Here is a 14,754-nt window from a genome sequence, read left to right on the forward strand (position 1 = left end):
TGTCTAAAACTGATCTTTTCAGCTCACCCTCCAAAGCACACTTTATCCACTCCTTCATTTCTGTCAGTCACATGCCCCCTACCTTTATTCTGTCAATCTAAAATCTTTTAAAAAGCCATCAAATCATTCTGTATAGTTATTCATTGGGACTTCCTCTTTACCCCCTAGGGACCAAGGCATCAGTGTCACTTGGTCATTCATTCAAAGTCTCTCTCAGATTCAAAAGTCCTTCAGTAACGCCCGCTCTAATACATCATCACATATCCCCCAGTACAATAACCAATTCCTGCCTCTCATTTCTACATATGTCAGGCACTCTGTATAGCTCAGATAAATTAATTTTCCTGAGACACTGCTTTTATTATGTCACTATGCCTGCTACTGCCTATTTATTGAGACCAAACCTTCAACCTGATATCTTAGGATTCAAATGGACTCGCTTTTTTTTTCTCCGTGTTTCCTCTGCCTGGATTTGCCCTTTTAGGTTGCTTTCCCCATTCATCTGAGTAGACTTTCATCCTTCAACAGCCCACTTTAATGTCACCTCCTCTGTGAAGACTTTTCTGAACTAATTAATAATTTCATACTTCATGTTTTACCCATCGTATTATAATGCAGTTAGCTGTTGTCTTTCTCTTGTACCTTCTCTTCTGGTTTTGAGTTCTTTAAGGTTGTGGATGACGTGTTAGTCATGTATTTATTCCCAAAACACAGTTCAGTATCTGGCATTGTATAGGAATTTAACATATTTGTTAAATGAATGTATGAATAAAATGATAATGGCCTTCTTTTCCACGTGTTATTCTCAACTCTGTGCATTCGTTCACATTTTACTTTTCTGAAAGGCTTTTACACTGCTCTCCAAAAATTCAAGTGCAATATATTTTTGAAAGTAGTTCAACACAAATTGATACACATACTCAGTATTATTGGGACTGTTTAAGTTTAGGCATGAAGATAACATCTCTAAGAAGTGTCTGTATCAGAATGGTTGGATTTATTGTTACTGCTAACAATAACTTCTTGTTAACAGATTTTCAAGTTCTCCATTTTGCTTATTGTTCTGCATTTTAAAAGTTGTAGAATGGGCTATCACAGTGTCTTTAAAATATCGAGTAAAATAACAACTATTGACTATACACCTTGCAGAGAAGGCAATGGCACCCTACTCCAGCACTCTTGCAAAATCCCATGGATGGAGGAAAATCCCTGGATGGAGGAGCCTGGTAGGCTGCAGTCCACGGGGTCGCTAAGAGTCGGGCACGACTGAGTGACTTCACTTTCACTCTTCACCTCATGCTTTGGAGAAGGAAATGGCAACCCACTCTAGTGTTCTTGCCTGGAGAATCCCAGGGATGGGGGAGCCTAGTAGGCTGCCGTCTGTGGGGTCGCACAGAGTCGGACACGACTGAAGCGACTCAGCAGCAGCAGCAGCAGCATACACCTTGAGTACATTTTTCCCTGCACACAAACACACACACATGCACATAACTTTAAATTACTTCAAGGATCATACTCACTTCTACATTTTCCATTAAGCTTTCCATCAATAATTATACTTTACTGTGTTTTTGTCTCAAAATTTTTTAGCATTTCTAGTCTATGAAAGAAAACTATTATTTCATTCACTGTGGCTAACTTTTGTTTGTTCTTTTATTTCACATAAAACCAAGGATTTCTTTTGCTTTATTTTTAAACTTTCACAGTCTCACATCAACAGTAAGCAAGTGATTGCTATTAGAAATTTTTGCTGTAGCTGCTTTTGTCGTTGACAAGAGGGTGAAGGAGGGAGGGCCCTTGCCAGGGACTGACAAAGTAAAAATATTTCTTATTTTATAGTGACATGGATCTTTTATAAAAAAAATTAACACCTTCTCTCTTGGAAACTCTTTGTAGTTTTGTTAAATTGCATTTGCAATTTTCCTTTTTCCTTTTAGAAATTTTTCCTTTCCCCCCCCTCAAGTTATTCTCTCTTCTGAGCTTTGTGAATGTCTTTTGCCAGGATTTTCTTTTTCCTTTTTTCCTTCTCTCTTTTAATCTCTTTTCAGTTCAGTTCACTGCTCAGTTGTGTCCAACTCTTTGAGACCCCGTGAACTGCAGCACACCAGGCTTCCCTGTCCATCACCAACTCTCAGAGCTCACACAAACTCATGCTCATGGAGTCAGTAATGCCGTCCAACCATCTCATCCTCTGTCATCCCCTTTTCTTCCTGCCTTCAATTTTTCCCAGCATCAGGGTCTTGTCCAATGAGTCAGTTCTTTGCATCAGGTGGCCAAAATATTGGAGTTTCAGCTTCAGCATCAGCCCTTCCAGTGAATATTCAGGACTGATTTCTTTTAGGATTGACTGATTTGGTCTCCCTGCAGTCCAAGGGACTCTCAAGAGTCTTCTCCAACACCACAGTTTCAAAAATATCAATTCTTTGATGCTCAGCTTTATTTATAGTCCAGCTCTCACATCCATACATGACCACTGGAAAAACCATAGCTTTGATTAGACAGATCTTTGTTGGCAAATTAATGTCTCTGCTTTTTAATATGCCATCTAGGTTGGTCATAACTTTCTTTCCAAGGAGTAAACGTCTTTTAATTTCATGGCTGCAGTCACATCTGCATTGATTTTGGAGCACCTCAAAATAAAGTCTGTCACTGTTTCCTTTGTTTGCCCATCTATTTGCCATGAAGTGACGGGACCAGATGCCATGATATTAGGTTTTTGAACGTTGAGTTTTAAGCCAACTTTTTCACCCCTCTTTCATTTTCATCAAGAGACTCTTGAGTTCTTCTTCGGTCTCTGCTATAAGGGTGGTGTCGTCTGCATATCTGAGATTATGGATATTTCTCCCAGCAATCTTGATTCCAGATTAAAATCTTAATCTCTTTCAATGCCCCCTTTCTCAATCAGACAGTATCATTCTCTCCAAAAATTTAGAGATGAATTTTTTGCTAACGATGCAACACTGCTCAATTTAAACCCTCCCTTTTGCAGTTCTACTGACCAAAGATTTGTTTTTATTTTTCTCCAGAAGCATGAAGTAATATATCATCATTACTATATAAATATATAATATAGTTTCAATTCAGTTCAGTGAAGTTCAGTCCGTTCAGTCGTGTCCAACTCTTTGCAACCCATGGACTGCAGCACGCCAGGCCTCCCTGTCCATCACCAACTCCCGGAGTTTACTCAGACTCACGTCCATTGAGTCGGTGATGCCATCCAACCATCTTATCCTCTGTCGTTCCCTTCTCTCACCTTCAATCTTTCTCAGCAACAGGGTCAGGTGGCCAAAGTATTGGAGCATCAGTCTTGGGGTATTGGAGCAAAGTATTCAGTATCAGTCTTTCCAATGAATATTCAAGACTGGCTTCCTTTAGGATGGACTGGTTGGATCTCCATTTTTGAAAGTTATCTTAGATTTAATCTTTATAATTACATGGTCATTTACTTTATACCATTTAACAAAATGTCATTTCCAGCAAACCAAGTTATGTTTGCTAAATTTAGATATTGACTAATATGTATTTATTGTTTCTAAATGTTAAAAATTAAGGTTAAAATAAATCATTCTGTTAAGGTTTTCATTTTGTACTGTGATTTTTGATCAGATGTTTGAGTGATGTAATGGAGCAATAATTATTATTTGAAGAGTTGTGTATTATTTGATCTTCAGAATGGACATCACATCTTCAGTTGGTAGTTTTTATAAATAAAAATGCTCAGTTGTCAAGTTGAAGTATCATTATATATTCCATAATTTCTCATTAATACCAGTATCAAATAGCTGTAATGTGCATTTTAAAATTAAATGAGCAACCAGATTGCCTATCTGCTTAAAATTCTTGTTTTGGAAATATATGAATTTCTCTTACCCTCTAAATCTAGGCCATTTGTCTGAGATCTTGTTTTTGCTTTTTGTGGACTTAAAATGGGCAATATAAATGCCAGTTTTTTCATTCAAATTTTTAAATCACAAGGTCCAATTTCACTTTCCTCAGTTCATCTTGAATTAGGAACTCAATTAGAAGAGATACAGTATTTTTTTGTGTAATACTTGTCACTTAATTCATTGTCAGTTTGTATTTTTTATTGTAGTCTCTTAGGGTCTGAAATATTCTTCTGGGAGTCAGAGTGACTTTTGGTTCAGTCACTGTAACACAGCCCTTTTTGATGGAGCACTGATGTGAAATTCTTAGATGAAAAATAAGGACCAAAGAAATTAAATATAAAGTCCACAGGCTATAAAAATAAGCTATTAGAAAATAAACCTTACAGTGATACTTGGATGACTAGTTAAATTGATTAAACATGCTAAATTATTGAGCAAGTGATGATTATTGTTTTTAAAGCCAGATTTAAATTAATATGGTTATTAACACATGTGCTTAGTTAACTATTCTTTTCTTAGTATATTTATTCTCCATTTCCAATTTTTAAAATCCAGAATTGGTGTAGTCTCAGCTTGAAATTACAGCTCACTCAGAAATAAAGCAATTTATCTGCTGGCCCAAAATTTGGAGGCTCCAGGAATGAGTTCAGAATTAGCTAGAGCAATTAAAGCACTGCAGTCTTTAATCTCTGTAATGATACTCCTCAGGTCCCAACTATCCAGGGGCTATTTAGCTCTCGTTATCTCTTGCAACTTCTTTTTTCTCTCCTCCTCCTCAATGAAGGCGGTAGGCTAGGAGGACTGATAACTGCCAGCATTTTTGTTAACAGAACCCAAGCTGTTTCTTTAAAGCAGACTTCTTAAAGCAAAGATTTTAAAAATTAAAAAAAAAAAAAAGAACACAAAGTGGAAAAAAAAAAAAACAACAGAGAAGCACTTCTTTTTCTTTTTTTTTTTTTACAGTTTATTTCTAACGTAGCAAGTCAGCTTTTATTAAAGCAAATACTGATGTCTCAACAAGACACAGTTTTGTCTAGTTTCACAAGTTTTATGGTAATGAATTTTTTTTTTACTTTCTTTTTAAAAATTTTTTATTTTACTTTACTTTACTTTACAATACTGTATTGGTTTTGCCATACATCAACATGAATCCGCCATGGATTCATGGCGTATACGTGTTCCCAATCCTGAACCCCCTTCCCTCCTCCCTCCCCATACCATCTTTCTGGGTCATCCCAGTGCACCAGCCCCAAGCATCCTGTCTCCTGCATCGAACCTAGACTGGCGATTCATTTCTTACATGATATTATACATACTTCAATGCCATTCTCCCAAATCATCCCACCCTCTTCCTCTCCCACAGAGTCCAAAAGACTGTTCTATACATCTGTGTCTCTTTTGCTGTCTCGCATGCAGGGTTATCATTACCATCTTTCTAAATTCCATATATATGTGTTAGTATACTGTATTGGTGTTTTCCTTTCTGGCTTAGTTCACTCTGTATAATAGGCTCCAGTTTCATCCACTTCATTAGAACTGATTCAAATGTATTCTTTTTAAAGGCTGAGTAATATTCCATTGTGTATATGTACCACAGCTTTCTTATCCATTCATCTGCTGATGGACATCTAGGTTGCTTCCATGTCCTGGCTATTATAAACAGTGCTGCGATGAACATTGGGGGGTAATGAATTTTTAATACCTATGGCTCTCTGCTTTCTGAATTCACGCATCACATCCAGAGATGTTACAGTTTGTTGTCGATAGTGCCTCATTATTTGTGGTCTCCTGAAGTTCTCTTAGAAAGTAAGTGTATGCATGTGTGTGTTAGAGAGAGAATACGTGAGACAGAGAGAGTGGAGGTAGGAGGAGAAAGAGAATGGTTGTTGAATGGACTAGAAATAACACATAGTATTGGGATTCTGAGATTTAGTCATTATTCTTGTATTGAATTAACTTTAGAATGGTTATTTGGGACTGGAATTTTAGATCTGACCCTGCAGAACATATAAACATGCTGTGTCTGCTTAGTCACTCAGTCGTGTCCAACTCTTTGGGACCCCATAGACTGTAGTCCACCAGGCTCCTCTGTCCACGGGGATTCTCCAGGCAAGAATGCTGGAGTGGGTTGCCTTGCCCTCCTCCAGGGGATCTTCCCAACCCAGGGGTTGAATCCAGGTCTCCCTCACTGTGGTCCAGTTCTTTACCATCTGAGCCACCAGGGAAGCCCGTAAGCAAGCTGAGTCAGTTTCATTTATGTGCCCACTCTCCAAATTTGCTTTAACCACTGTTAAAACAGAGCCCATTGTTTGCATCTATTTAGGGCCTCTTGTAGCTCATTGGCTTTGTTTCATGTTGTGCTCAAATCAGCCACTTTTATTTTAGAGTGACTTAAGAGGCATTTTATTTACTGCTTTCTCTTTATAGTTAAGTCTTATCTAGTAGGCTGATGAGCATCATCAATTCAGCAACACACTGAACATTCAGTTCATATTGTCACCCATATTCTGTCATAACCACGAATCACCTGTGATGTTGTTCCACCTACTGTATTGCAGGAAAAACAGAGGTTTCTGACGGATGTTCTACATGAAGTGATGCTGCTTGACGGCCTGGCCAGTTCCCATCCAGTATCACAGGAAGTGCTACGGGCAACAGACATCGACAGGGTGTTTGACTGGATCGCATACAAAAAGGTGGGAATAGATAAGACCCAGTTGCCAATTGGGTATTTCACTCTCCTGGCCAAATTCTGTCATGCTAGATATATATTTTTCTCTTCTTTTTGGCAGATAGAAATGGATTGTGAGAAAATATAGTCACTAGGTTCATGTCATTTTATGAGTTAGGATTTTGCTTTATAAAACAGTAAAATATTTGCCAAATAATGCATAGAAATATTGGAAGTATTAATGAGATAAATGTTTGAAGTCTTGATATGAAGCGGCTGTACAGATGGCATTATGTAAATGTCAGGTTTTATTGTTATTAATAAGACAGCTGACTTAAGTAGTGACAAATTATTTCCCACCTGTGCCCCTAATACTTTTTGATTGGCTGCTACAAATGGGTATAGGCAGTGAGATGACATATGTATTTTATAAACATTATTTAAGGATGATTTTGGGAATTAACCATGTTTCCTGGATAATAATAAATAAATAATAATAAGTGAAATCTTAAAGAATAGACTTTGAATGGCAAAGATTTTGGACCAATGACTAGACATCTGTAGAAATAAGATATATTATGAATTTTTTTTCCATTGTTACTTGCCTTAGGATTTTTCCTTATATCTCTATCCTTTAGTTTTTCTAATTTTAACATAAGCACCTATATCTCAGTGTTAAACACTTGAAGTGGAAATGAAAGTCACTCAGTTGTGTCTGACTCTGTGATCCAATGGATTATACAGTCCATGGAATTCTCCAGGCCAGAATACTGGAGTAAGTAGCCTTTTCCTTCTCCAGGGGATCTTCCCAACCCAGGGAATGAACCCAGGTCTCCCACTTTGCAGGTGGATTCTTTACCAGCTGAGCTACAAGGGAAGCCCGTTAAAAACTTAACAGCCATTTAATACTTGTTAAAATAATTTTAAATTTTACTTTGTCTTTGGTGTAGATTGGATTGCATTTATTGGAATTTCTGTATACTTTATTGATTTAATAATGTTTAAGTTTGAATATAAGTTGGTAACATTCTTTCTGAAAAACAAGTTATTCTCTTTATGACTACAGATCTAATAATGATTCACCAGAATTCTTTGGTGCACTAATTTGGATATTTGGGTTTACACCCAGGAAATTACTGTGTCAATGATTATTAGTTAATATTGTTTGCTATAATATGTAAAGATGCCAATTGTTTTAAAAAATATGTTTTTGAAGTCACTGATCATTGCATTGGCTCAAAAAGGATATTTTTGATGCTTTATAAAAATAAGTGAAAGTGTATAACCATATTTAAAGTATGTAGTGTTAATGTATATATTTTACAAATTAAATAAATAAAGTATATATAAATTTTTACATATAATATTTTGGGCTAGCTTTTGGAAATTTGGATCATTCAGCTATATTGATTCCTAAAATATAATGCAGAAAATTCATTAACTTAGCTTGAGACAAATTTGGAGACATGTCTAGTTTTTTCCCACCTAACTACCAATTCCAAAATACCAATTTAAATTCTGTATGATAATATTAGGAAAATATTATTTTGATTAAATATGTTAATAGATGTGCTTTTACATGTAAGTTAACATTTATTCCAGATTTCATATATTTGAGTAATTTTGAATTTAATCAAGAAGGCTAAGACTCAAAACAGTAGGAAAGAAGGAATTCACAATGATTATTATTTTACCCTCTCTACATTTGGTGCAAAGGCTTATCAATTTACAAATGTGATCAAGAGCAAACTGAGCCAAGATCCTCAGGACCAGAAAGGACGCTGGCTTATTTGCCTCTAGCCGTGTATCTTTATTTTTAATTATTTTTGAGAAATAGCTGATAAATATAATTGTGTACAATTAAAGTAGACAGCGTGATGACTTGATATACAGATACATTGTGAAGTGGTTACCAAGATCAAGATAATTAGAACAAATGTCACCTCACCTAACATTTGTGGGGAGTGGGAAGTGAGGATGCTTAAGACCTATCTCTGCAACTTTCAAGTATATAACACTGCATTATTAACTGTGGTCACAGTGCTATACATTAGAGTATTAGAACTTATTCTTCTTATAAGTGAAAATTTGTAGTTTGACTTATATCGCCCAATTTCCCCTTTCCCGTAGCCGTTGGAAACCACCATTCTATTCCCTGTTTCTATGAAATTGGTTTTTTTTTTTTTTAGATTTTATATATGCTTAACACATAACATATGTATTAATATTTGTCTTTCTCTGACTTATTTTAGTTAGCATAATGACCTTCAGGTTAATCCATGTTGTCAAAAATGGTAGGATTGCTTTCTTTTATTACTAAATAAAATTCAATTATATATATATATATCACATTTTCTTAACCCATTCATCTGTTGAGACATTTAGATTGTTTTTATACCTTGATGATTATAGAACATGCTGAAAGGAACAAAGGAACATGGGTGTGCAGATATCTTCTGAAGATGCTGGTTTAAATTCCTTTAAATATATAGGAGTGGGATTGCAAGATTATATGGTTGTCTGATTTCTGATATCTTTAGGAACCTCCATAGTGTTTTTTGCAATGGCTGTACCATTTACATTCCCACTAATACTACATAAGCATTCTCTTTTCTTCACATCCTTGTTAGCATGTGTTATCTTTTGCTTTTTTGATAATAGCCATCACAGGTATGAAGTGATATCTTGTGGTTTTGATTTGTATTTTGGTGATAATTAATGATGTAGAGCATTTTTTCATATAACTAATGGACATTTGTATGTCTTTGTTGGAAAGATGTCTATTCAGGTCCTTTGCTCATTTTTAAATTCTATTATTATTATTTTTGCAATTGAGTTGTATGAGTTTTTTACATGTAATTTGGATATTAACCCCTTATCAGATATGTGATTTGCTAATGTTTTCTCTCATTCTTCAGGTTGTCTTTCCAATTTATTGATTATTTGCTTTGCTGTGGCAAAGCTCTTCAGTTTGATGTAGTTCAGTTTGTTTACTTTGACTTTTATTGGCTGTGCTCTTGGTCTCTTATCTGATTAATCATTGCTTAGACCAATATTGGGCTTCCCAGGTGGTGCTAGTGGTGAAGAATATGCCAGCCAATTCAGGAGACAAGAAACGTGGCTCTGACACCTGGGTTAGGAAGATCCTCTGGAGGAGGGCATGGCAACTCACTCCAGTATTATTGCCTGGAGAATTCCATGGACAGAGGAGCCTGGTGGGCTACAGTCCATAGGTCTCAAAGAGTCAAACATGACTGAAGTGACATAGCATGCATGCAAGACCAATGTCAAGCATCTCTCCCCCCTATATTTTCTTCTAGGAGTTTTATGGTTTCTTGTCTTACATTTAAGTTTGTGACCCATTTCAAGTTCATTTTTTTGAGTGGTGTAAGAGAAGAGTCCAGTTTCCTTCTTATGCATCTAGATGTCCAGTTTTACCAACATCATTCATGGAAGTTACTAATCTTTCTCCTTTGTCTGTTCTTAGTGCTCTTGTCAAGAATCAGTTCATCACATATTTATGACTCATATCTGGAACCTTTGTTCTGCTCCACTGGTTCCATGTACCTGTTGCCAGTACCATGCTGCTTTGATTACTGTAGCTTTGTATATGGCTCAAAATCAGGAATGACGATGCTTCCAAGTTTGTTCTTCTTTTTCAGGTTAACTTTTGCTATTTGGGGTCTTTTATGGCTCCATACAAATTTTAGGATAATTTTTGTCTATTTCTGTGAAAAATGGAATTTTAATAGGGATTGTATTTGTAGATCATTTTCAGTAGTATGGAGATTTTCGCAGTATTAATTTTTCAGTCTAAGATCACAGGATATCTTTCCATTTATTTGTGTCTTCTTCAGTTATTTTCACCAATATCTCATAGTTCTCAGTGTATAATCTTTTACTTCCTTGGTTCAGTTTATTTATAAGTATTTTATTGGTTTTGATGCTATTCTAAATGGGATTGCTTTCTTAATTTCTCTTTCAGATAGTTCATTGTTAGTGTTTAGGAAAACAGCTAATTTCTATATGTTGACTTTGTATTTTGCAGTTCCAGTGAATTAATTCATTAGTTGTAACCATTTTTTTGTGTGTGAAGTCTTTAGGGTTTTCAATATAGAATACCATGCCATCGTATGCAAGACAGGGAAAGAGACACAGATGTGTATAACGGACCTTTGGACTCAGAGGGAGAGGGAGAGGGTGGGATGATTTGGGAGAATGACATCCTAACATGTATACTATCATGTAAGAATTGAATCGCCAGTCTATGTCTGACGCAGGATGCAGCATGCTAGGGGCTGGTGCATGGGGATGACCCAGAGAGATGTTATGGGGAGGGAAGTGGGAGGGGGGTTCATGTTTGGGAATGCATGTAAGAATTAAAGATATTAAAATTTAAAAAATAAAAAACTAAAAAAAAAAAGAATACCATGCCATCTATAAACAGAGATAATTTTACTTCTTCCTTTCTAGTTTAAGGCTTTTATCTATTTAATTTTTTTCTCATCTAGTTGCTATGACTTAGACTGCCAGTACCACGTTGAGTAGAAATGGCAAGAGTGGGCATCCTTGTCTTATTCGTGATCTGAGAGGAAAGGCTTTTAGCTTTTCATCATTGAGAGGGGTTGTCTTCATTCTAGTCCTGTGTCATTATGCTTAAGTATCACTGAAAATGCTGTCCTTACTGTGCTTTTAATTGATGATAGGATCTATCCATTTTCAATGAAGACTTCTCAAGGAAAACATGTTCTTTGTAATAAGTGTATTGAGAAATAATTAACATGCAATGAACTATAATGCTTAAAATGTACAATTTATATGTTCTAACATATGTATACACAGTGAAAATATCACCACAATCAAGTTAGTGGACTCATTCATCAAAAGTTTCCTCGGGCCTCTTTGTAATTCCTCCTCTCATCCCTCCTCACTCTTCCATTGATCAACTTTTCACTGTAGATTAATTTGTATTTTCTAGAGTTTTGTATAAATAGAATTACGCATTATACACTCTTTTCTTGTCTGACTTTCTTTCACCCAATATCATGATTTTGAGGTACAATTCATGTTGTAGAATACATGGATGTAATATAATTTGTTCATTCACGGGGATATTTGGATTTTTCTAGCTTGGAGCTGTTACAAATAAAGCTACTATGAATATTTTTTCAAGTCTTTGTGTGCATTTTGCCTCTCTTGGGTGATTACCAGCAATATTTAGATGATTAATGGAGAAGGCAATGGCACCCCATTCCAGTACTCTTGCCAGGAAAATCCCATGGACAGAGAAGCTTGGTAGGCTGTAGTCCATGGGGTTGCTAAGAGTTGGACACGACTGAGCGACTTCACTTTGATTTTTCACTTTCATGCATTGGAGAAGGAAATGGCAACCCACTCCAGTATTCTTGCCTAGAGAATCCCAGGAATGGGGGAGCCTGGTGGGCTGCCGTCTATGGGGTTGCATAGAGTCGGACACGACTGAAGTGACTTAGCAGCAGCAGCAGCAGGTATATTTAATGTTTTATGATACTGCTGAACTGTTTTCCAAAGTAGTTGAACCACTGTACCAAGGTAAAGTCTCATCAAAAGTGTATCAGAGTTCTAATTTTTCCCACATCTTCACCAACACAAACTAGATATGATCAGTTTGCTTAATTTTAGGTATTATAATGGTATCTCATTGTGATTATTAATTTACATTCCCCTAGTGACTAATGATATTGACCATTTTTTCCTTTGCATATTTTCTTTTATGTATCTTCCTTGGTAAAGTGTCAGTTCAAATCCTTTGCCCAGTTTTTAGACTGGGTTCAATTCAGTTCAGTTCAGTCACTCAGTCATATCTGACTCTTTGCAATCCCATGAAAAGCAGCACACCAGGCTTCCCTGTCCGTCACCGACTCCCAGAGCTTGCTCAGACTCATGTCCATCAAGTCAGTGATGCCATCCAACCATCGCATCCTCTGCTGACCCCTTCTCCTCTTGGAATTTTTTCTTATTATTGAGTTTTGAGAATTCTTTATACTCTGAATATAGGTTATCATATACATGATATAAAATAATGGCTTTCCTAATTTGTGACCTTCTCTTTATTTTCATAGCAGTATCTTTCTAAAAGCAAACTATTTTCCTTTTAAGTTCATTTTAGCATATTTTTTATTTTTTTATTTTTTTTATTTTTTTATTTTTTTTAGTTTTTTATTTTTTAAATTTTAAAATCTTTAATTCTTACATGCATTCCCAAACATGAACCCCCCTCCCACCTCCCTCCCCATAACATCTTTCTGGGTCATCCCCATGCACCAGCCCCAAGCATGCTGCATCCTGCGTCAGACATAGACTGGCGATTCAATTCACATGATAGTATACATGTTAGAATGTCATTCTCCCAAATCATCCCACCCTCTCCCTCTCCCTCTGAGTCCAAAAGTCCGTTATACACATCTGTGTCTCTTTCCCTGTCTTGCATACAGGGTCGTCATTGCCATCTTCCTAAATTCCATATATATGTGTTAGTATACTGTATTGGTGTTTTTCTTTCTGGCTTACTTCACTCTGTATAATCGGCTCCAGTTTCATTGATAGTGCTCTTGGTGTCATAGTTAAGGCCATGAAGGTTATTCTTTTGTTTTTTTCTTAGAGGTTTTTTAGTTTTCAGTTTATATTTAGATCTATATTCTATTTTTGAATCGAGTCAATTTTTAAATATAGTATGAAGTTTGAATGTTTTCCTTTTTATTGAATATCAATATTCATTTTTTCAGGAATCATTTCTTGAAATGAATTGCCTTTTCGCATTTGTTGAAATCAGTGAGCTGTCTATGTGTGGGTCTTTTCTCTGAACTGTTTATTTTGTTCTATTGATATGTTTATTTATCTTGGTGCCAGTACCACATAATCTTGATGACTGTAGTTTTTAATAAGCAGTGAAATTATTGTTAGTCCTCCAATTTTGTCCTTCTTTTTAAAAGTTCTTTTGGTTATTCTTGATTTTTTGAATTTCTATGTGAATTTTAGAATGTTTTGAAATTTATTTTAAGTTCTGCTATAATTACAGGGATTGCACTGTATTTATATAAAAATTTGGGAGCATTGACACCTTAGCAGTATCAAGTGACCCATGAATAGCATACACTTTTCCACTAATTTAGGGCCTTTTTATTTTCTCTTAGTAAGATACTTTTTGGCTCATTTTACCTAATATATTTATTTTATTGGCATAAAGATTTACATGTTTAATTCTTTCATTATTCTTTTAATATCATATAATATCACCTCTTTTATTCCAGATATTGTTAATTTTTGTCTATTCTCCTGATTAGTCTAGCTAGAAGTTTACACATTTTATTCTGAAAAAAATCTGCTATTTATTTAATTGATTTCTGGTCTTACTTTCTATGTCATAGATTTCCTCTCTAATTATTTCCTTCTTTTATATAGTTTGGATTTAGTTTGTTCTTTTTTTCTAGTTTCTTACGCTGCAAACTGAGCTCATTAGTTGGAGGCCTTTCATCTGTTATAGTTCAGGTGTTTATTTTATCAATTTCCTCTTAAAGTGTACTGCTTAGGGCATTCTCCAGCTTTTGATAGATAGAGATTTCATTTTCATTCACTTTATGGTATTATTTCCCATTTGATTTAGTAATTTATCCATGGGTTGTTTGAAGTTTTTCCAGAAAATTTTCTGTTTTCATTTCTTATTTAATTCTGTTGTGGTCACGGAAGTATATTCTGTATGACTTGAATCTTCTTAAATTTGTTGAGGCTTATCTCATGGCCTAGAATTTGGTCTCTGTTGGTAAATGTACTGTTTGCACTTCAAAAGAATGTGTATCCCACTTTAGGCTGAAGTGTTTTATAAATGCCAGTTAGGTCAACTTAGCTGATGGAATTGTTCAAGTCCTCTACATCCTTATTGATTTTCTGTCTGCTTGTTCATCATGCTTTTCTGATGGGTGCTCATTGTTTGGATTCACCCACATGATGCAAATCAAACTTCTAAAAATGTAGTAAAAAAGACATGGGCCAGGTACCTGCTGGCATGTCTGAAAAATAATCTTCAATGTGAATCTGGAAAAATGAAGCTCAGAAAAATCTGGCTGTAATCTCACAGGCTTTGGTTTGCTAATCTTTATATCAGGCCTTCATGTATTTTCAGTGCTTTAGACTAGTTCTCCAGTTTGGCTTCTCTCAGGC

The 14,754-nt window shown here is 35.6% G+C and overlaps 1 protein-coding gene across 1 annotated transcript in view; it reads left to right on the plus strand.

Annotated features, from left to right (window-relative positions):
- Nucleotides 1-14,754, plus strand: part of TRHDE (thyrotropin releasing hormone degrading enzyme) — a 459,653-nt gene that overhangs the window by 260,513 nt on the left and 184,386 nt on the right. The window contains exon 6 of the mRNA XM_004007369.6: nucleotides 6,446-6,583. Within this exon, the coding sequence (XP_004007418.3) occupies nucleotides 6,446-6,583 (138 nt within the window). The remainder of the gene's footprint in view (nucleotides 1-6,445; nucleotides 6,584-14,754) is intronic.

The sequence above is a fragment of the Ovis aries genome, chromosome 3 (assembly GCF_016772045.2).
Source record: "Ovis aries strain OAR_USU_Benz2616 breed Rambouillet chromosome 3, ARS-UI_Ramb_v3.0, whole genome shotgun sequence".
Lineage (NCBI taxonomy): Eukaryota > Metazoa > Chordata > Mammalia > Artiodactyla > Bovidae > Ovis > Ovis aries.